Source organism: Pinus tabuliformis, chromosome X (genome assembly GCF_031772625.1).
Source record: "Pinus tabuliformis cultivar Carrire ecotype Pingquan chromosome X, CPIR1, whole genome shotgun sequence".
Taxonomy (NCBI): Eukaryota; Viridiplantae; Streptophyta; class Pinopsida; order Pinales; family Pinaceae; genus Pinus; species Pinus tabuliformis.
Window position 1 is genome coordinate 1,198,647,602 of NC_142308.1, and position 25,058 is coordinate 1,198,672,659.

General features: G+C 36.1%; 1 protein-coding gene and 1 long non-coding RNA gene across 2 annotated transcripts; both read left to right on the forward strand.

Annotated features, from left to right (window-relative positions):
* The first annotated feature begins 6,093 nt into the window (after window positions 1-6,093).
* On the forward strand, window positions 6,094-7,380 carry LOC149144256 (aspartic proteinase nepenthesin-1-like). Its single transcript, XM_089452096.1, has 3 exons — window positions 6,094-6,283; window positions 6,352-7,129; window positions 7,368-7,380. Exons 1-3 carry the CDS (start codon window positions 6,094-6,096, stop codon window positions 7,378-7,380), a joined length of 981 nt encoding a protein of 326 aa, XP_089308222.1.
* A 13-nt stretch (window positions 7,381-7,393) lies between these two features.
* LOC149144257 (uncharacterized) lies at window positions 7,394-9,136 on the forward strand. The gene is made up of 3 exons (XR_016265266.1): window positions 7,394-7,482; window positions 7,715-7,893; window positions 9,006-9,136. It is a non-coding gene; the product is annotated as an uncharacterized LOC149144257 (long non-coding RNA).
* The last annotated feature ends 15,922 nt before the right edge of the window (window positions 9,137-25,058 follow it).

Sequence of the window (25,058 nt, forward strand, 5' to 3'; positions counted from 1 at the left end):
AACCAAACCAGGGATTCATCAGCACGCTAACATTTGGCGAATATCCAAGCATCACCGACAAGGTCCTGTTCATCCAGTCCTGAATATCCTTCTTAGACGGGTTTACAAAAATCCACCTTCCAACAAGCATACTTGTTACACAAAATATTGTCATAAGCCTCCCATTCAAGAGTACACCTTCCCACCAGGTTGAGTTCCATCACATTTTTCTATATCAGACAACCAACCTCCCATATTTGTATGATCTGACATATGAAGAAGAAGCCTCCACACAAAATCATTTACAAGGTATTCTCCCTTAACATAGAAGCAATGTCAACCCCCTTAATCAGGTCGGAGAATATTAAAATTTTATGTCCATTTCCAATCTCCCAGGCCATTCCATGCCACCACTAGTCCCAAATTTTGACAAAAGAGTGCCATATCAAAAATCCTTTGGTCAGTCGAATGTTTGTCCCTGTAAATAAATTCCATATCCTGACCCTTCATATACTTGTTTTTTAATATCTCCTACCAAATCCCACTACCATTTATTTCCCGCCACAGAGATTTGATAAGCAACGCCATCCCAAAGATACATTGATCTAATGAACCCCATCCCGCATGTTACTTGGGGATCATGACATCATTCCATTTACACAGGTGGTATTTAAACACAGGATTGTTCCCAACCCAGAGAAAATGTGATGTGATAGCTTGGAGCCTATGAGAAATGGTGGACGAGATGGAGTATAAATGTTCCCAGTACACAACTAATTGTTGTATAACAACTTGTGCAAGAATATATTCCCCCCCAAGGAGAGAAATCGGTTTGTCCAGGTGCACAGTGTATTCATGGATTTATCAACTAGCCGCATCCAATCCCCCGCAACATACCTGTTGGGTTTGAGCCTAAAACCCAGACAAGTAAATCCCACTTGAAAATGGGTTGTCTCTACATTAAAAAAATTAGAAATATATCCAATATCTTGCATATCCCAACTAAGTGATATATGAGCGATTTACTTCTATTAGATATCAAACTTGTAGTTGCACCAAACCTGCGAAGAATATGATGTAGTACTAACCATTGGGACCTAGGAATAATACCGAAAGTTAAGATGTCATCGACAAAAAATAGATGAGTGATGTTTACATGCTTGGTGATGTTGACCCCATGAGATTGTCCAAGTGATCTAGCCTCCTTGATCTTTAAAGTAAAACCATCCAAAACTAGTATGAAAATGAGAGATGAGAGCAAGCAGCCTTGTTTGAGGCCTCGACGAGCATGAAAAAAGGGAGTGGGAAGGTTGTTGATCAGAACAACAAAACTAGCAAATGTGATACAGGCCATGATCCATTCAATGTTGTGGATTTAGAGTCCAATATTATGCAGCAAAAGGCGAGTATAAGACCAATCCATGTAATCATAAGCCTTCTAAAGATCAATCTTCATAACCAGAACCTATTTCTTGTGTGTGGATGGTGTGAATAGCCTCCTATGCCGAATCAATACCATCGTGTATTATCTGGTCACTTCAAAATCTAATTGCTCACCAGCAATGTGAAGGGACAATATTATTTTAATTCAACCTGTAATCAGCTTAGAGATAATCTTATATAATATGTTGTAGAGGGATATGGGTCGAAAATCTCCAAAATTAGTGGGATTTGAGGATTTGGGAATAAGAGCTAGAAAAGTAGAGTTGATGGCACCTAAGATCTTACCTGTAGTCCTGGATTCCTCCATAATATCTAGGATGTTATGTCCCATGAGATCAAAGAAGTGCATAAAGAATTCCCATCCATCTGGGCCCAGGCAATTATCCTTGGAAAAGGATTTTAAAACTTCCAATATCTCCTCCAAATTGGAAGGCCGAAAGAGATCCCGATTAGATTCATCAGTGAACATCTTAAGGTACTGATCTAAAGCCCATATCTGATCTTCAAAACTCACCACCTCCCGGTTTTTATATAAAATTTCAAAATACCTAATAGCCTCAGCTTGTATCTCTTTTGTACTGTGCTTTGTCTCCCTGTTCATAACCTCAATCTACCAGATTGTATTAATTTGTTTCTGGTTGTTTGAAAATTTGTGAAAATATTTGGTGTTGCGATCTCCCTTTCACAGCCAAGTTTCCCTACTCTTGAGCTTCCATGTGACTTCTTGTATGTGGAGAATATTGCTTTTTCGGTCCTTTAACATTCTGAGATATTCCCATTCTGCCTACATCGGGGATTTTTGATCCATTGATTTTCCAAAACTAGCTATCTCCTTTGTAATCTATTTTAGGTCCTAAAGAATATGTTTCTTCTTGTTATGCTCCAAGATTTTGGTTTTTTTCTTAATATAATCGATATTTTCTGTCATAATACCCATCGCAGTTCCCAACTGAGAATGGGACATCTCAGTACATGTTTATCTCACTAGTTTTTTATAGTCTTCATCCTCTAACCAAACTCTGTTGAACTTGAAAGGAATGCCATGTCTTCTGTCATCCAGTCTCCATCATAGAATAATAGGCAACTGGTCAAAAATGTAGATCTTGCATACCCAGGATCTAACATTTCCCAACTTCTCAACCAATTGTTCCATTACAAGAAATCTATCTAGGCACTTGCCAATATATTCATCCCCTGATCTGTGGTTGCTCCAAGTGGGCGAGATCAGGACATGGAAAATATTAATTAAACGGTGTCTAGCAAAGAATCTAAACAAATGATCTGCTAAAGGGTCCAGTCAGGAGTGGACACCCCATGTTTCCTAAGCCAACATAGTGGTATTATGATCCCCTGCTAATATGAGGCCACTAATGTTAAGTATATTGTTGTTTTCAATATGGTCCCAAAACTCATAACGATTTCTATATGGGTCATATATGTTGAGAAGATGAAAATGACACAAATATACATGTATTCGACCTGACAACAAAATGCCAGCGATGAGGCTATATGCATGAAAATCTACCCGTCGCGGATCCCACATGGCCAATAAACCCCCAGAGTGACCAATGGAATCCACCCCAACAAAATGCCAAGTGGGAAACATTTCCAGATAGTATGCAATAGCACATGCAACATAGGATAGAGTTTCTTGAATAAAAATGATAGTAGGGCAGACAAGACGAATCAAGTGTCGGAGATCCAGTTGTTTTGAGTGATCCCCTAACCTTCTCATGTTAAATGGAAAACTTTTCATCAAGGGGCACCCTATAAGTGAATTTGTGCTCTAAAGGCCCATGGATCAAAAGAGGAGAGGATAGGTACATCGTGGAGACCCGTTGAATCTTGGAAAAGAGGAGTTCGAGAAGTAGATCTACCCAGGAAATGGCAACTACCTTTTTTCTCAGTCTTTCTAAAATTAATGTTTTTGGCCGAGGTAGGGCTAATGAGATGGGGCGATTGGGTGGGCTTTTGTTTATGAATAGTCAGAGCCTTGAGATGGAGTCTTAGATCAAGAAGAAGGAATTCAATATCATTGTCCACATAATTATGAGGAGAGGACACAAGCTCCTATCCATGAAGGGGGCGATGAGGAATAGGAGAAATCGACTCAAGGGGCGGCATGGAGGGCAAAGTCACTAGTTTTAGAGAGGCGGTGTGGAGGGAGGGCTTTCGAGAGGGAAGAGGGGCCTACTTTGGGTGGACCGAGTCAGGGTGGGGAGACGCGTGGGCGACATCGATCATCTCCCAGGTAGATGAGTGACAGGGGGTGATATAGAAACATATGGATCCGAGATAGTCGAGGTTTGTGCAGATGATATGGGAGGTGACGATGGAATTGTATGTAGAATAGGAGAAGGAAGAGGAGGGGTGGTACCTGAAGCGGAGTCCCTTGTCGAGCCAATGTGAAAACCATGTGTGTTATCAGAGACCTTCAGTTGTTTCCTACGTCCAAAATTTTGCGACCTACGTTTACCCGGACATCAATTCAGAAGATGGCCAGTACAATGGAAAAAGAGACATCGGAAACAAAATAGTAAATCCACTGGCGGAAACAAATTGACCCATATTCCAGATCAATGTCTTCCAGAAGTCTGCATGGATATCTAACCTCAACAAGAATCCAAGCCATATGTTTATCTCGGGCACCCATAATACTAGGCTCGAGATAGATGAAACACCCCATCGAATTTCCAATCACCATTAGAGCATTTTTTGTCCAGAATTCGAGGGAAAGGCCTAGAAGCTTAACCCACATGATATCATTCATCGACATGTGCAATAAGGGGTTGAAACTAATATACCACCTGTGAAGCTGCAGGAAGCTTCAACCATGCAACAAGGGAATCTTGAGAACTTTCTCTGTGTCATCATTGTAGAGAAAATGAAAACCAAACCAGGGATTCATCAGCACGCTAACATTTGGCGAATATCCCAGCATCACCGACCAGGTCCTGTTCACCCAGTCCTGAATATCCTTCTTAGACGGGTCTACAAAAATCCACCTTCCAACAAGCATACTTGTTACACAAAATATTGTCACCATGAATTTCTGCAATTAGTGTGAGTCTATCACCACTCATACTGTCCTCCATTGCAAGTCTTAAACCTCAGCTCTTCATGTCAAGCCTTAAAAATGAGAAAAAGTCCTTTAAAATCTCTAAAACTCTGGTTCTGCACTTTCTCTTAACATTACCTGCGGTCCCGCACCCCCTGGTCATGTCCCCTGCAGACCTACCAGCTCTGTCTCTATAGGAAAGGGTGCAGACCCCTGTAAAAGTAAAAAATGCACAAGTTTATTATTAAAAACTCACTTTGGGTTAATTCTGGATGCTTCTAGAAGGAATCTTGAGGTGGCAAGTTCGCTCCTAGGTGGTTCATGCATCCCATAATTGAAGGAGCTAACCCCTTAATGTGGGGAGCTTATCCCTTTGAAGGGGGACTCTATCCTTTGAAGGTGGACCTGGTAACTTCCTTCCTCTGCACTATAAAATGAGGCATTGGGCTGGTTGCTAGGGAGGTTGAAAGCTGAAAATTTTTGAGGGTAAATGTTGTTGGAATTTAGACTTCCTATTTGAGCTTGAGAGGAGAGATTACATACCTTTTGGCTTCTTTGGGAAGAGAGTGAAACTTGTCACAGTAGAGGAGATTCTTGCTGGACCCTGGGAGGAGCTTGTACAGCATCAAGGCACCAAGGTTGTAAAGTTCTTCTTTGTTTAAAGTTAATACAATCAGATTCATTTTTCTAAATAAATTGTCTTCTATGGTTTATTTCATGAATTCCTTGATCATCATGATAAATATGGTTTATTATATTGGCTATGCAGGTGTTATTTGGCTACTTCTCATTTTTATATATATCATATTCAATTTTGATATTCAATGTTTATGTTAACTAATTCAATTCAGTTTTAACTTCTTATGTTTATATATATCATATTCAATTTTTCTTATTGCTAGGTTAATTAATTCATTTGAATTTTAACTTCATATATATATATATATATATATATATCTATATATATATATATATATATATATATATATAGATATATATATATATATATATATATATATATATATATATATATATATATTACATTTCTTAAATAATTAAATAAATTTAAAACAATAATTAAGTTAATTAATTATTTGGCCGCCAAAATTTTTAATAAAATAAAAATGCACACTATGTTAACTAATTCATTTGACTTTCAACTTCTTTATATATATATATATATATATATATATATATATATATATATATATATATATATATATATATATATATATATATATATATATATATATATATATATATATATATATATCACATTTCCTAAATAATTTAAAATTCTTAAAACAACAATTAAATCAATTAATTATTTGGTGTGTGAAAAATTAAGTTCATAAAAATACACAAAAACAACAAACTCCCCTGTGCCTCTTGTTGCCATCGTCATTGCCTATTTATATTCAAACATATATCATCATTGCAATATCATCATTGCTCCCATTATTCATTGCAGAATTGTATGGTGCAATTTCATTCACCTTATTCCGTGTTAGCTTATTTACATAATCGTTAACATGGTGGCCTCCAAGTTTTATTTCATCTTCTTGATCATCCTCTCACTATAACTCTCTGCTGCAATATTGTTGTGTAATGGAATGTCTATGACCCTTCACACCAGAAGGTCTTTGAGAGGAGGGATCAGAGTGAAGGAGCCTCTCTTCTATAATGCCACCGCCTACGAGTATTACATTGAATTATCTGTGGGCACTCCTCCGCAGGATTTACTGGTGGTCATGGACACTGGCAGTAGTGTGGTGTGGGCAGCCTGCACCCCGAATTATACATGTACTCTGGATCCATCACCGTTTTTCTTCCCAGCAAGTCATCGTCTGCTCTTTCTGTAAAGTGTGCAGATCCAAAGTGCAGAGATGTGTGTTATGAGGGCTCGGGGACATGTCCAGACTATGACCTTGAATATGGCTCCGGAAGTGCAAACGGGCATCTACTGACTGACACCTTGACTTTGCCATCGGGCAGTGGACACATAACTAAATTTGGGTTCGGATGCTCAGTGACGTCGCAAGGGATTGCTGGTATTGCAGGATTTGGTAGAGGAAAACTGTCTCTGCCTTCCCAGCTGAGTGTTCATAAATTCGCATATTGCCTTAACGATAAAAACAATGGCAGCGTGATAGTGCTTGGCGACAGAGCAGTTCCCAAGAATATGAGTTTAAAATACACTCCCTTTCTAAACAACTCTATGGGATATAACGAATTCTATTACGTTGGTCTCCAAGGGGTGAGTATTGGTGGAAAATACTTGAGACTGCCCTCCAGTATATCCACAATTGACAATTACGGCGACAGCGGAACCATCATAGATTCAGGCACTTTTCTCACTAGCTTTCCCGCAGCAGTTGTTGACCAGATTAAAGTTGAATTTTCTTCTCAGATTAGATATCCTGAAGTTCAACCGACATGTTTCTATGTATTGTGTTACAATGTTTCTGGTGTGGCCCATATTCAATTCCCTAAGTTTTCATTCCATTTCAACAGTGGCTCCACCATGGTACTGCCTGAGGGCAATTGTTTCATGCCTCAGGGCAATGGTACTTACTGCTTGGCATTTTATCCTTCCGACATTCCTCTAGGACCTTCTGCTATTTTAGGAAACTATCAGTCGAGGAATTTGTATATATTTAGGCCGATAGGCCTTCCTATGCATCAACAATCGTCAACACTTTTAACCTGTTCCGTTGGATCAGGTAAGACACTTTCAACCGTTGATTTGAAATGTCACTGCTTTTTCCAAATATCAGTTGAGTTGCTTTTATGACTTGGGAAGATATTTTTACTGTTTTTTCCCATTTTTCTCTGTCACTCTTGGAGATATTTTTACTGGCTTTTTCCCTTTTTTATATCACTCCAGCTGTCCACGATAAAATTTCCATATGAGCGAGGCGCAGGGATTAAATGAGGCACGAGCTGAAGAAACAATGGCGGTGTCAGAAGGAAGGGTAGGGCGACGCTGCTAAAGAGGCCAGGTTGGTTTTCCATGTGCTTCTTTAAATATATATATAATTTTGTCTGTTAGGTGTGGCGGTCCTGGCTTCTAGATTATAGAAAACTGAGGCGGTGTCAGAAGGAAGGGTAGGGCGACGCGGCTAAAGAGGCCAGGTAGGTTTTCCATGTGCTTCTTTAAATATATATATAATTTTGTCTGTTAGGTGTGGCGGTCCTGGCTTCTAGATTATAGAAAACTGTTTTGTTTCGCAGCACAGTCATTCTTTTCCTTCGGAAGCTTGCGGCGGGGAGGCTAAATGTACTGACCTCGGAAGAGAGGAGTCGCAGAAAACATCTACTTACAGTCGATCTTTTAGGAGTTCCAGAGGCTGAATATGGTTGATGAGCTTCGAATGTTCGCGGTTTCAGATTCTTAGCGAGCGGATCGCCTGGTAGGTATTCTGGCCTGTGAGACAAAAGAAAAATGAAGAGTTATTCAGCAAGTCTTCTTTGCGGCCCTAAGCCTTAGGTCTCTTGTATTGAATACCAAATATTTAACCGAAAAAACAATTTATATAAGTATATACGAGGTGCGATCCTTATTTGGGTAAAGATTTAAGCCATAAATCTGTAGATTTAAACGTATATCCAAGGTCGGATACTTATTTAGTGTGTGAAACGAAAACTAATGTTTACATAGATGCTGCGCAGAGGATTCATTATTTAGTTTTCATAGCAGAAATGTAAGTTCCAAAGTCTATATATTTTGCCGAGAACGTTTAGGAGTCCTTGTAAGTTTTCTTCAATGAACTCGGAAACTTTAACAATGTCTCGTACCATATATATTTAAGTTTGTTAATTCCACGCATTGTTTTGTATGCAAAAAAAATTATTCCTAAATTCTTATTTTACTCCCACAAAGAACTGAACTTGATTGGAATTGGAAATATCTGTATTCTGCAGACTGAGATCTTTCGTACCGTGTCAGCTTCATTAAGCTGCGATTAGTTATCTTTCTTTCGATTTGTAAATCTCTGTATTCTGCAGAACGGAGATCTTTCATAAGGCCATAATTCTTTGTCGGCTTCATTAAACTGAGAGTAGAGATCTTTCGTGAGGCCTTAATTTTTTGTCGGCTTCATTAAGCTGAGACTAGAGATCTTTCTTTCACATTTATTTGCTTATGGAGAAGCTTTAAATCTATGATGTGTTTAGCGAACAAGGGCATTAATTTCATAATATGTTTTGGATAGTGTAACTTGGTTCAAGCTTGAAATTTTCATTGGAATATGCTCGTTATCTATTCATCTCTTCTTCTTTCCTTTGTTTTCTCGTCTTTCTCGAGTTTTCAGGCTTTAACTATGTAGAGTATGCACTAGGCACTGCTATTCTATACTCTGTTAATGTACCCCTTCTCCAGTTGCTTTGACCGATTTTGGCCACAAGTGAACATTGTTCTATAAATTAAATTAAATTTACCAAAGATTCAAACGGGAAATTTGTCCCGGTTTCGTATTTTAAAATTGAGACAATGTATATTTGATATTTCTTCTTAATTTTGCAGCTTTTCCAACCTGGCAAATCGCAACATATCTTCCAGAAGAGAATTTGAACGGCTTCAATCCTTAATCTAACTGTTTGCTATGAGGTTGAGTTAGTATTCAGTCATTTTAGTGACACTAATCTCCACTGGACCTAATCTCCATTTTCGGGTATAATATTATTATTAGTATCATTTTGCTTCCCTGGAGCTTCTCAAGCACAGTCAAACAGTGACTATGATGCATTGATGGCATTCCAGGCTTCAGCTGATTCAAACAACAAACTTAGCTCTTGGAAAACCAGGGAACCATGCACAGGAAAATGGGTCGGTGTCATCTGTCTAAACAAGAAGCTGCCAAAGCTGTTGGTTTATGCCAATTGCTCCTTTCTAGATACTTGGATTTACAAGTATGCTCGTGTGTTTAAATCATACTTAATATTATATTTGTGGTATTTGGATTTATTTTGCCTTTATTACTAGCATAATGATGCCTTTTTTTTTCTCAGCTATATTGTATAGGAAGCGGAGTGGCCTCTAGGGATAGCCATTCGACGAAGTGCTGCTTTACGCAACCGCATGCTAGCTGACCCAGTTTTCTGTTTATAGTTTTTGTAGAGGTCTTGCTGCACCCATTGGATCATTTCTTGTATGCAGACAATATAAACTCTTTTTTTACCGCACTACATAATTTGCCATGGTGTTTCATTATGCATGTAGATAATGATTGATTCTTGTTGTGTGACATTTAATTTAGTCAAATATTATTAACACAATAGCATGTGTTATGAACTAGTCTCCAACAAAATCAAAACCATCACTATAAACTCTTCCAAAATTTTCAAGAATTTATAATACTTCATTAGCTGATCTGAATAGTGTCTGGTGTGTTGTTCCTCCTTTCAAGCGTGAGTGTTCATGTTTAGATGGTCGTCTTCAGGCGAGCGTGCGTGTTCATGTTTAGATGGTCATCTTCAGGCATGGTCGTCTTCAGGCAAGCGTGAGATCACAATCAGGAAGGCATCCATGGGGAAGAAGTGCTTCTTTTATTCTTGCTACATGTAATGTTAGCAACGATTTGGTATTTTCTTATTTTTTTTTTTGCCTTCCGGCCTCCTAATTTGGCATTGACCATGGTTTTTTAACGTCTCTATAGGTCATTTAATTTCCAACTTCTAAGTTCTCCCTTTGACATTTAAGGTTTGTAATGTCATATTTAGCATGGTTTTGAATATTATATTTTGACTTTCTAATTGCAATATACAATTATGGTTTTCAATGTAGTATCATTCTATATATGTATATTATTCTTTATAAAATATAATAATAATATCATGGTTTCTAATGGAATTAACTTTTTAATAGCAATATATCAACATGTTTTCTAATATTATGTTTTGAGTTTCTAAATGCAATATACAATTATGGTTTTCAATGAAATATATTGGTAGGGGATAGTCATGGTGGTTATTGCCTTGGTCACTAGCAAGCTTCGTATATGCTTGGCCATCTCACTATAAACTCCAAATTTTTCAAGAATTTATAATACTTCATTAGCTAATCTGAATAGTGTTCGGTGTGTTGTTCCTCCTTTCAAGCATGCGTGTTCAAGTTTAGATGGTCGTCTTCAGGCATGGTTGTCTTCAGGTGAGCATGCGTGTTCATGTTTAGATGGTTGTCTTTAGGCATGGTCGTCTTCAGGCGAGTGTGAGATCACAATCAGGAAGGCATCCATGGGGAAGAAGTGCTTCTTTTATTCTTGCTACATGTAATGTTACTATTTGGTATTTTCTTATTTTTGTTTTTGCTTTCCGGCCTCCTAATTTGGCATTGACCATGGTTTTTTAACGTCTCTATAGACATGGTCTTCAGAATGGCTGTGGTCATTTAATTTCCAACTTCTAAGTTCTCCCTTTGACATTTAAGGTTTGTAATGTCATATTTAGCATGGTTTTGAATATTATATTTTGACTTTCTAATGGCAATATACAATTATGGTTTTCAATGTAGTATCATTCTATATATGTATATTATTCTTTATAGAATATAATAATAATATCATGGTTTCTAATGGAATTAACCTTTTAATAGCAATATATCAACATGTTTTCTAATATTGTGTTTTGACTTTCTAAATGCAATATACAATTATGGTTTTCAATTAAATATATTGGTAGGGGATAGTCATGGTGGTTGGTCACTAGCAAGCTTCGTATATGCTTGGCCATCTATAGAGGTTTCTTGATTTTGGATAATTAACTTAACCTCTTGATTTTGGGTAAATAACTTACTCTAAAATGAAATAAAATATTCAATGTGTTCCTTGTAATATAGATATAAACAAAACATCTAAAGAAAAGTAATTGCACAGTGATCCAGTGCAAGAAAACAAGGTTTTCCACAAATCAATTAACTCTTCTAGAAAAATTCAACAATTCTAATTTAGTAATCCTATCAGCCTCTCTTTGTACCTTTTGGGACAATTTCTAGTGTATGACACAGAGAAGAATCGTCTGGGCTTCACTCGGCGGGCGTGCTAGCAATTCGGCTAATACATTGATGATCCATATACAGTCTATGTATTTCCTCTTTATCCCTAGATAGTTGGGCTGATCCATTGATGGTCCATATATACTCTATGTATTTCCTCTTTATCCCTATATGGTTTATAGTTTAGGTATTTTCTCTTTATCCATATATAGTTTATAGTGTAGGTATTTCCTCTTTATAGTTTAGGTAAGTATTTCTTCTTGATCCATATATATATATAAAGTTTATCTATTTCTTTTTCATTCACAAGTATTTCCAATTAATCTATATTTTTCTCATGGTTTATTCAATATTTTGAATAAGAATTTTAATAAATTTTTAATATTTAGTTTTTTTACATATATAAAGAGTGGAGTACATTTTGAATAAGAAACTTAATAAACTTCTAATATTCTCTTCAAATTTTTGTTTTAAGTATTTCCACTTAATCCATGTTTTTCTTCGGGTTTATTTAATATTTTGAATAAGAATTTTAATAAATTCCTTAGGATTTTTCACATATATAAAGATTGAAGTACATTTTGAATAAGAAACTCAGCAAATTTTTAATATTTTTTTCAAAATTTTGTTTTACATATAAGAGTTAAGTGATTTATAAATATCGATGGTATTGTTTAACTTAATTTACAAAATTTCTTGCATGGATTTCATATTACCAAAAGCTACAAAACTTTGTAAATAAAGACAAAGCATATTTTTACTTTAAACATGAAAAATTTCCACATAGAAATGTAATAGCTACATAAATTATGAGTATGTTTTTGGTACCACATGACACATGATTTTGGAATATTATTATGGTAAACATTTATGAAAATGTTTTCTAAATTTAAAATTTCTTAAATATAATTTAATTTAAATTAATTGTGTATATTATTATAAATAATAAAATCTGACATGAAGATCATTAGAAGTGGGGTTTTTATTCTTCTAAAGATTGTGCAAGACTCTAAGTAGTTCCTTCTCCAAAAGCCCAATTATCAAATAATTAGTTCCTTCTTGGTCAATGAAGATAGGAAATTGGTTAACAATGTTTTGAATCACATCTATGGGTATTCTTGATTTTTGAATAGATTCTAGAAATGTCTATATAAGCATATATGAACATTCATGCTTTGAATAGATTCATAGTGGTTCACAGAGGTGCATAGTCAAATACAATTCCAACCTCTTTACAAGTCATCTAGGGGGTGTGTCCAATGACAAAATCTCATCTCTAGGATTTGATTGAGGAAGGGTGTGGCCTTTATCCCATCTACTCTACTAATGGCCCAAATCATGTCGATGGTATTCCTCTTTTTTCAAATTGATGGAAAAAATTTGTAATTGCTTTCCCCACTTGCAACCGTAAGGCTCCAAATTTCAATATCCATTCTTTCTCTTTGTCAAAGTGTATCTTTCGCTAAAGACTTTATTGATTCCTTTTGTTTATATGATATACTACCCTACCATTCCTCATTGAGACAATGTTCAAGCTTAGATTCTAGTTCTAAAAGTTATTTTCTTCTCTCTTTTTCCATTTTTTGTTTCAAGAGATTACAACATATTTTTAGATTTGCAAGCTATTGGAGGGGATGAGATTTTGTGAGGATGGGTCACAAAGTCTCCAGCTCCCCTTGGTCACTTCCAAAATGAAGGGGTCCTTGTATTTTTTATTTTAATTTCAAGGGGCGAGGGTGTTATCTAAGCAAGAGTTTAGGTCTAGCACTATGCGGTTAGGGTTTGAATCCTTTATTGATGAAACCCATAGCATACTCTCCATATTTATTCTAATAAAGATTCAAATATATGGAATCTTTCAAGCCTTTTGTTCATCATTTCCTCCATTATATGCATATTTTTCAACCTATTATTATTATTATTATTCGCTCTCTCTCACACACATATATTGTTTTCTTTTATTGTAAATACCAAGGTTTGAGTCATACTGAAAATTACAAAAAAAAATATTTTTGATGAGTGTTGAAGAAACTCATGTTTACTAGGAAGTTTCATTTGGTGAAGATTCCTGTACCATTGGTATTTTCTCCTTTTCCCCTTGCAATTAAGGAAAAGACAAGTAATTTATCATATACAAATATGTTTTATAATAAAATTTGTTCTATATTGTTGAATTGAATAATTCAAATATTATGACTAATTATAGTAAATTAAGTTACATAGAGTAAAAATGTAACAACATATATATATATTTAGTAGGATCGACATAAATAGAGTCAACCCTTCAATAAAATCACTAACAAAAAAGCCCATTTTAGTAGATTAATTGAGATTTTATTCTTACTACATTTTATGTATAAGAAATTACAATGATGTCCCTTTTTTTCAATGGAAAAAGCTTAACAATTTTGATTTATAAATACAAAATGACAATGGTAGATTTTGAGATAGTATTCAAATTTTACCTCTATAGACTTGTAGTTTTAGTCAAAAAAGTGCAATTCCAAAGTTATTTTTAAAATAATTTTATACTTGGATCTATGTCATTTAAGCAATATATATAGTTCTCATCAAAAAATTTGAACAAAATATATAGTCGTCATTATACATTGGAAAGAATTAGTTGATCTTCTCATAGGAACTTCGTCTAAAAATAAATAAAGATACATTAATCGCAAAGCTCTAAAGTAAGAAAAAGAGGTTGAGAACTAAAGGGCATGAACATATTCAAAGGATTCTCTTGTTTTTTGCTAATGATCTTCCAAATCCTGTTTTCTCTCCATCCATGAATAGCTTGTTTTCTTCATAGTTCACATCCCTATAAACATGTGAGAATGAAATGTGAGAGAAGGATAATTTCAGTTGTAGAATGGCATGAAAAAGAGGTTGTAGTATGAATTTTCACACGATGAATTTTCCTTTCATTCATTGAATTAGAACAATGGAGTCTCCTTAAATTTGGATTTGAGAATTTACATTTTACTTAGTGAGAATTCATAGTAGTTTTATTATTATAAGTTTACAAAATTTATTTGTGTCACGACCCAACGTAGCCTTGAAATAAATGTTATGAATGATGGATAGGTGAAATAATTTCCTAGTCTTTGCAGGAAAATACTTAAGAAGATCTATAAAATGAATGCACTAGGAAAATATTTGTCTATGACTTCTTTTGTGGAATGCTTTAAAATGCATCATTCCTTAAATTAAGGAAATGTTAAGAGGATATTTAGACTTGGGATAGAAAATTTCAATGGCATGGTATCCTTATCCTCAAAGAGCTTAGAAATTCATGACAAACAGATTTTGTAGGATAAGGTTAGAGAGGGATTTATATCTCTTTATGGCTTTGATCATAAAATAATCCCTAAGGTAAACTTTAATGAATTTCCCCTTCCAAATATTGTTCAAAACCTCCAAGTGATCTAATTCTTGCCAAAATTCAATAGTATAAGAATAATTAATAATAAGGTTAGTGTTCCTTGTCAAGCCATCTTTCTAGAGACAACATTGACTTGATCTCTTCTAACTTCTTTTTGAAATATGTCTCATGTTAAGGCTTTATTGTTTAAAAATGATGAAATGAATATTTTTGATTTGGATGGATATTTTAACTTATAGAGAAGCCTTTACCATTAACATTATGGTTTGTCATTACCCTGAAGAGCTACGGATTTGTATCCTATGTATAGAGGATACGAATGTATCTATTGTGAGTGATATTTTTTATGTATAAACAAAACCCCTTGGTGTGAAATCACATTAGTGGGAGTCGTGAGACTTAGAGAATGGATTGAATGAGAAAGAAGAGCTATCATAATACTAAACATGGTTTATCCACTGAATGAATGCTATTGCCTCCAAGGTGCTTGTAATATCAAGACAATAAGATTTTGTCGGTTGATGTTAGAGGGATATTTATATAAATTTGTGGCTTTTTTCATACACCAATTTATTAGAGATTCTTCAATGGATTTCCCTTCCAAGTATTGTTCAAACCATCAATGTGATCTATTTTTTTACCAAAATTCAACAATATAACAATAGGTCATAATCCAAGTGATATTTGTAGAGACAACATTGACTTGGGCATTTGAACTTCTAGAGAACCCTTGAACACCAAGGTTGCGGGTAGCCATTACCCTCAAGAGATAAGGATATGTATCCTGGTTTAGGGTTATAATTACCTATAGGATTCAAGTGGTATATGAGATAATGTTATTGATCATGCATATTTATGAAAACAATTCTAAGATTTTGAGTAGCATTTCCATATGTTTGTGTTCTCCTCTCAGAGTATAATCTCTTTTAAGGAAAACTATTGATGTTGTTTGTTTAAATTTTTTACTTTTCAAATTACTTTTCTTAGAGTATAATAGTCTCAAATTTCCAAGTCCAAAACTAGTTGGGCTGGAATCCTATGTGCATCATAGTTTCATATTGTTATCTAATTTGTATAATAAGATTATATAAAGATTGCGTATATAAATATTTTCATAAAAAAATTATAAAAATTACATTTCAATCATTTATATTTTTGTTGGGGGACTTATGTGGGTAATATTCCTTTATGGTGTACCTAAACCCAATATGTTTATATTGGGTTTAGATACACCCAATATAACATAATATTTAAAATGAAAATTAGTTGATGAATGTAAAATGATTCCCAATTCACCATTTATCTTTCATAGAAAACGCCCTAGTGAATGGTAGGAAACAAATGGGTCAAATTGATTTGACATTCATTTATCCTTTTCAAAAGAAAAAAATGTTGCTTCTATTAAAATAAAAACAGTACATATACGTAGAATATAGCCTCATTAATATAGAAAACAAGTGAGACAAGATAGAAGAAAGGCCTCAGTATAATCCAAAGGCTCAAAAATAAAAATATAATGTAGTCCATAGCATCTCAAGCGACAACATTTTCTATAGGATGTAGAATTAAAGATGAAAAATAAAGAAAAATAGAAAAGATTGGAGAATATCATAAATTGTAAATCCCACATAACGTCCTAATGCAGAGTGTCAAAGCGATTCATGGCAGGCAGAGCCTCCCTTCCTCTAGTACAAAGTAGTCAACTTTGTACCGATAGTGCAAGAAACTAGAGGATACGCCAAGGCCAACCTTTGAAATACTATCATCCACCGTGTGACATTCCTGGTATACATGAAAGATGGTATATGTAGAGAGAGATCCCAAAGTGTGCTTTATCCTCCTAAGCCAGCCCAGAAGAAGGGAGGGAAAGAGTCCAATAGTTCCCTTGATACCATAAATAACAGCCTTAGAGTCCCCATAGATATTTAGTGAGATTATTTTCTTGTGTTTTGAAAACCATAAGAACCCCCACAAAGTAATAATCTTCACCCTAGTGTTGGATCTGTAGACACCATGCCACAACAGATGATATTGCTTGCCCATATCAAGGTGCAGGACAACACCACAACCACAGTTGCCATGTTGAGCATCACCATTAAAGAATCCAATTGGGAAATGAATAGTGGGGGGCCTCAATCTATAGGAGTGATCAATAACTTTATCTATAATATGTGAGGTGGTGTTCATCCAAGATAGTATCTTATGTATAATCCAACGATAATAAATTTTCCGACCTTCATATAGGAACTGATTATAGGCCTTCCAAATTTCCCAGATGATGAAGAGGGGAAGTGCCATAAACATTTTATGAAAATTAATCTGGTCAACCATAAACTCTTCAAAGATGTTCATCCACCGAAAATTAATCTAAAAGGTCGTTGCATAATAGTTCCAGATCTAATTTGTGTATGGGCACACAAAGAAAATATGTTGTACATATTATGAATCTGGCTTGCCAAAAACACAAATACCCGAGCCCAAAGGTCTCCTTTTCCCCATATTGTCCGAAGTAAGGGTCTTGTTTCTATATACCAACTAGGAAAATAGAATGATTTGGTGGGAACCTTCCATTTCCATGTTCTTGCAAACCACGATCTATCCATTTGGGCATCGTTTTGTGCCAACAACCACCTGTATGAGTCATCCACAATGGGTGCATCTTTAGCCATCCTTCCAATCCAGTTATTATTGTCACCACTTCTATCATAGCACAACCCCGCACTGCTCAATATATTTACATAAGCCTCCCATTCAAGAGCACACCTTCCCACCAAGTTTAGTTCCATCAATTTTTTCTATATCGGACAACCAACCTCCCATATTTGTATGATCTAACATATGAAGAAGAAGCCTCCACACAAAATCATTTACAAGGTATTCTCCCTTAACATAGAAGCAATGTCAACCCCCTTAATCGAGTCCGAGCATATTAAAATTGTATGTCCATTTCCAATCTCCCAGGCCATTCCATGCCACCACCAGTCCCAAATTTTGGCAAAATCAACAATCATTTGGTCAGTCGAATGTTTGTCCCTCTAAATAAATTCCATATCCTGACCCTTCATATACTTGTCTTTTAATATCTCCTACCAAATCCCACTACCATTTATTTCCCACCACAGAGACTCGATAAGCAACGCCATCCCAAAGATACATTGATCTAATGAACCCCATCCCGCATGTTACTTGGGGTTCGTGACATCATTCCATTTACACATGTGGTATTTAAATGCAAGATTGTTCCCAACCCAGAGAAAATGTGATGTGATAGCTTGGAGCCTATGAGAAATGGTGGACGAGATGGAGTATAAATGTTCCCGGTACACAACTAATTGTTGTATAACATCTTGTGTGAGAATATATTCGCCCCCCAAGGAGAGAAATTGGTTTGTCTAGGTGCACAGTGTCTTCATAGATTTATCAACCAGTCGCATCCAATCCCCCACAACATACTTGTTGGGTTTGAGCCTAAAACCCAGACAAGTAAATCCCACTTGAAAAGGGGTTGTCTCCACATAAAACAAATTAGAAATATATCCAATATCTTGCATGTCCCCAACTAAGTGATATATGAGTGATTTACTTCTATTGGATATCAAACTCGTAGCTACACCAGATATGTGAGGAATATGATGTAGAACTAACCATTGGGACCTAGGAATAATACCGAAAGTCAAGATGTCATCGACAAAAAATAGATGAGTGATGTTTACATGCTTGGTGATGTTGACCCCATGAGATTTTCCAAGTGATCTAACCTCCTTGATCTTTAAACTAAAACCATCCAAAACTAGTATGAAAATGAGAGATGAGAGCGAGCAGCCTTTTCTAAGGCCTCGGCGAGCAAGAAAAAAGGGAGTGGGAAGGTTGTTGATCAGAACAACAAAACTAGCAGATGTGATACAGGCCATGATCCGTTCCAGGTTGTGTATTTAGAGTCCAATCTTATGCAACAAGAGGCGGGTATAAGACCAATCCACGCAATCATAAGCCTTCTGAAGATCAATCTTCATAACCAGAACCTATTTCTTGTGTGTGGATGGTGTGAATAGCCTCCTATGCCGAATCAATACCATCGTGTATTAACTAGTCACTTCAAAACCTAAATTGCTCCCCAGTAATGTGAAGGGACAGTATTCTTTTAATTCGACCTGCAATCAACTTAGAGATAGTATTATATAATATGTTGTAGAGGGATATGGGTCAGAAATCTCCAAAATTAGTGGGATTTGAGGATTTGGGAATAAGAGCCAGAAAAGTAGAGTTGATGGAACCTAAGATCTTACCTGTAGTCCTGGATTCCTCCACAATATCTAGGATGTTATGACCCATGAGATCAAAGAAGTGCAGAAAGAATTCCCATTCGTTTGGGCCCGGGCACTTATCCTTGGAAAAGGATTTTAAAACTTCCAATGTCTCCTCCAAATTGGTAGGCCGAAAGAGATCCTGATTAGATTCATCAATGAACATCTTAAGGTACTGATTTAAAGCCCATTTCTGATCTTCAAAACTCACCTCCTCCCAGTTTTTATATAAAATTTCAAAATACCTAATAGCCTCAACTTGTATCTATTTTTTGGTGTGCTTTGTCTCCCTGTTCATATCCTCAATCTACCAGATTGTATTAATTTGTTTCTGGTTGTTTGAAAATTTCTGAAAATATTTGGTGTTGTGATCTCCCTCTCACAACCAAGTTGCCCTACTCTTGAGCTTCCATGTGACTTCCTGTATGTGGAAAATATTGTTTTTCTAGTCCTTTAACATTCTGAGATATTCCCATTATGCCTGCATCGGGGATTTTTTATCCATCGATTTTCCAAAACTAGCTATCTCCTTTGTAATCTATTTTAGGTCCCAAAGAATATGTTTCTTCTTGTTATGCTTCGAGACTTTGGTTTTTTTCTTATTAGAATCGATATTTTCTGTCATAATACCCATCGCAATTCCCAACTGAGAATGAGACATCTCAGTACATGTTGTTCTCACTAGTTTGTTATGGTCTTCATCCTCTAACCAAACTCTGCTGAACTTGAAAGGAATGCCATGTCTTCTGTCATCTAGTCTCCATCGTAGAATAATAGGCAAGTGGTCAGAGATGTAGATCTTGCATACCCAGGATCTAACATTTCCCAACTGCCCAGCCAATTGTTCCATTACAAGAAATCTATCTAGGCGCTTGCCAATATATTCATCCCCTGATCTGTGGTTGCTCCAGGTGGGCGAGATCAGGGCATGGAAAATATCAATTAAACGGTGTCCAACAAAGAGTCTAAACAAACAATCTACCAGAGGGTCCAGTTGGGAGTGGACACCTCATGTTTCCTAAGCCAACATAGTGGTATTATGATCCCCTGCCAATATGAGGCCACTAGTGTTAAGTATATTGTTGTTTTCAATATGGTCCCAGAACTCATAACGATTTCTATATGGGGCATATATGTTGAGAAGATGAAAATGACACAAATATACATGTATTCGACCTGACAAAAAAATGCCAGTGATGAGGCTATATGCATGAAAATCTACCCGCCGCAAATCCCACATGACCAATAATCCCCCAAAGTGACAAGTGGAATCCACCCCAACAAAATGCCAAGTGGGAAACATTTCTAGATAGTATGCAATAGCACATGCAACATAGGATAGAGTTTCTTGAATAAAAATGATAGCAGGACAGACAAGACGAATCAAGTGTCGGAGATTCAATTATTTTGAGCGATCCCCTAACCTTCTCATGTTAAATGGCAAACTTTTCATCAAGGGGCACCCTGTGAGGGAATTTGTGCTCTAAAGGCCCATGGATAAAAAGAGGAGAGGATAGGTACATCTTGGAGACCAGTCGAAACTTGGAAAAGAGGAGTTAGAGAAGTAGATCTGCCCAGGAAATGGCAGCTACCTTTTTTCTCAGTCTTTCTCAAATTAACGTTTTTGGCCGAGGTAGGGCTAATGAGATGGGGCGATTGGGTGGGATTTTGTTTATGAATAGTCAGAGCCTTGAGATGGAGTGCCAGATCAAGAAGAAGGAATTCAATATCATTGTCCACAAAATTATGAGGAGAGGACACAAGCTCCTATCCATGAAGGGGGCAATGAGGAATAGGAGAAATCGACTCAAGGGGTGGCATGGAGGGCAAAGTCACTAGTTTCAGAGAGGCGGTGTGGTGGGAGGGCTTCCAAGAGGGAAGAGGGGCCTCCTTTGGGTGGACCTTGTCAAGGGTTGGGAGCCGCGTGGGCGACATTAGCCATTTCCTAGGTAGATGAGTGACAGGAGGGTGATATAGAAACATATGGATCTGAGATAGTCGAGGTTTGTGCAGACGATATGGGAGGTGATGATGGAATTGTATGTAGAATAAGAAAAGGAAGAGGAGGGGTGGTACCTGAAGCGGAGTCCCTTGTCGAGCCAATGTGAAAACCATGTGTGTTATCAGAGACCTTCAATTATTTCCTACGTCCAAAATTCTGTGACCTACGTTTACCTGGACATCGATTCAGAAGATGGCAAGTACAATGGAAAAAGAGACATCGAAAACGAATTAGTCAATCCACTGGCAGAAACAAATTGACCCATATTCCAGATCAATGTCTTCCAGAAGTCTGCCTGGATATCTAACCTCGACAAGAATCCAAGCCATATGTTTATCTCAGGGACCCATAATACCAGGCTCGAGATAGATGAAACAACCCATCGAATTTCCAATCACCATCAGAGCATTTTTTGTCTAGAATTCGAGGGGAAGGCCTAGAAGCTTAACCCACATGATATCATTCATTGACATGTGCAATAAGGGGTTGAAACTAATATACCACTTGTGAAGTTGGAGGAAGCTTCAACCGTGCACCGAGGGAATCTTGAGAACTTTCTCTGTGTCATCATTTTGGAGAAAATGAAAACTAAACCAGGGATTCATCAGCACGCTAACCTTTGGCAAATATCCCAACATCGCTGAGCAGGTCTTGTTCACCCAGTTCTGAATATCCTTCTTATACGGGTCTACAAAAATCTACCTTCCAAGAATCGTACTCCATATGGAATGGAAAGATGATGATAAATTGCTAATTCTAGCTTCATACAAACACACTGTGGTAGTGTCTCTAAAGCCACATGCTCGGAATGAAAAAATCAACAATCAACAAATGCAACATGCTGCATATACCTCCATTGGTTTATTGAAAATGTCTTAGTTTTTCAACGCCAAATTGATCTAAACAATGTAAACTTTGAAATGGGAACTGATATGATTACCTATTTCGTTGAGGTAGCAAAAAAGTCAACCGATTTTGAAAAGTGGTGAGGTATAATACACTTTTTTTTCGGAGCATATTTTTGACACTTTACATTTTGTTATGTATCAAATCTAAATATTTGTTTTTAAATGTTAGTTATTTTCATGCTGATTTTTGAACGTATTTATGCAGCATCAACCCTTTTATTTAGAGGGTTTATTTTTGACACTTCAAACTTTCTAATGTATTAAGTGTGGATATTTTTTTTTAAATGTTACATTTTTTGACACTTAAATTTTTCATTTATGTCCAATTGTTTTTTAAATAGTGATTACTGAACAGATCTTCTAGGTGTCTTATTTCTCTTTTTTTTTAAATATGTATAAAAAAGACAAGAAAAAATAAAAAGTGTAAAAAAAAATTAAGATAAAAAAAATTAGCTAGTAAACGATAAAAAAATTGGGATTTTTTTTTTAATTATCAAATTAAGTAAATAAAAATACAAAAATTTTAAAAATCATTAAAAAAAACTAAAAAAATAAAAAATAAAAACAAACTAGATTTAACCTCATCATTTGATCCCTCAACAACAGTGATAACCTTAGCACCAGTTTGGGTGAGATTGCCAAACCTACCCTTACATCTCTGGAATTCCTCCTCGCTCAAAGCCATTGGAAATGCAATTAGGAAATTTTACTGCAAGTGCCCAGAAACAGAGGAATATGTCAGAACCACCTATGCACGCATCTGTGTGGAAATGGACTTTAGCGCCGGATTCCCAGCTGAAATACACCTAACAAGTAAAGACTATGTGTGGAACCAGAAACTCGATTATGAAAGTGTCCTCTTCAGATGTCGATCCTGCTTTGAGACAGGCCATCTAGCCAAAAATTGCCCAAAAGCCTCCTAGAAAAATTCTGCTTGAAAAAATCAACACAGATCTATATGGGGGGAAGGAGCACAAAAAGAACACTACACTGTCATCAAAGAAGAATACTCTCAAGAAACTTCTAAATCACAAGAAATCAGGCAAGAAAGAAACAACTCTCAAGACAAGCAGGGGGAAAGCCCCGCCCAACAAAAATCTTCATTTAACAGCAAAGCAGATCTCCTAGACCAAACTCCTTCTCCAACTATCTTCAAAAGGACGAACACAATAGATCGCGAAGCTAAGACACCAATGTCCCAAGAACTAGAAGAGATGAAGGAGATGCAAGATAAAGGAAGTTGGAAGACCGTAGAGAAAAAAAGAAAGCTGCAACACCAACCTCGCCAAGAAAGACGAGGAGCCACACAATTAAAAACTAAGAAAATTATAGGTCTGATAGACCAATTTGGTCTCAGTGGACGTTAACCACCATCATCATCATCAAAAAAATTATAAAATTATAAAATTAACAAAAAAAACAAAAAAAAATTACAACGTTCTCAATAATTTCAAAACAAAATTAAAAAACAAACAAACAAAAATTAAAAAACTACTAAAATTAAATTAAAAACATTTTAAAAAGCACAAATAAGAAAAAAAACACAAAAAAGACATTAAAATTAAAAAGACATACATTTTCAAACTTCAAAAAAAAATTGTTCCTCAAGGGTCGCCGGGCGGCTGAGGGCCGATTTTGAGAATCGACACTTAGTTGCCTAGTGGCCCATGGGGGGGTTCCCTTGAGCGGCAGAGCTGTACGCAGCTCCGCCACCTAGGGCCATGCCCCGGGCAGCTGAGGGCTGATTCTCAGAATCTGCCCTTACTCGCCTGGGGCCTATGGGGGTGCGGCCTTGGGCGGTGGAGTTGTGTGAATTGGCCCTCAGCCACCCCGGGCCCATCGGGGCATGGCCCTAGGTAGCGAAACTACGTGCAGCTCCGCCGCCCATGGCCAAGAGTAGTTGAGGGATGGCTAAAATCATAGGAACTTAGTATACCCGACTTGCAGGTGGTTGGCTATGCTCTTGGTGTTATAGAGGCAGCTACGAGGTTTGATCCTAGGTCTCCCATGGATTAGGAATGGCAGTTACCGATTCACCATGTGGTTAAAAAAAATAGAATCGATCCTCAGTTGCTCGGGACCACGGACGGCTAAGATTCGATTTTGAGAATCATGCCAGCCGTCCAACAGCCTGTGGGGGTGTGACCGTGGGTGGCGGAGCTCTAGTTGGTGGAGCTACACGCAGCTCTATCACCCAAGGCCATGCCCCCATGGGCCGTCTGGCGGCTGAGAGTCGATTCTCAAAATCGGCCCTCAACCACCCAACAATCCGTGGGGGTGTAACCTTTTTTTTTTTGTAAGTTTGAATTTTTTTCTTATTTTAAAGGTTTTTGTTTTTTTGGGTTCATTGTAATTTTTTTGTGTTTTTTTAAATGTTTTTAATTTAATTTTAGTATTTTTTTTGTTTCTAAATTATCTAAGACATTTTAAGTTTTTTGGTTTTCTTTTGGTTAATTTTGTAGTTTTTTTTTAGATTTCTAATTCTCATCTTTTATGGGTTAATTTTGTTTTTTTTTTACATTTTTATTATTGATTTTTTTTATTATTTATTATGTTTGATTTATTTTTTTGTTTTTTTATATATTTGATTTTTTTGTCTTTTTTAATTTTATTTTTGTTTTTAATATATATTTTTGTTTACTTTTTGTTATTTTTTAAGTTTTTGTTCATTGTTTTAATTTTTTATTTTATTTTTAAATTTATGTTTTCATTATTCTTTTGAAATTTTAATGTTTTTTCAGAGCCATGATAAAATATTTTACACCATTATTTCAAAATGTTAAATTTATCGTAAAAAGAGAGACCTTATTTCATCAACACATGTTGAAAATTTACCCTAGAAAATAAAAAGTGTTATTCCAACATCAACACTTTGGGGTTTGAAACGTCAAACGAACATAATACTGTGGATAATCTGGATCATGCTACTCCAAAAAGCTACCACAGAAGCTTAAAGTCTAACATCAACGCTTTTCGTTTTCAAGGTATTTT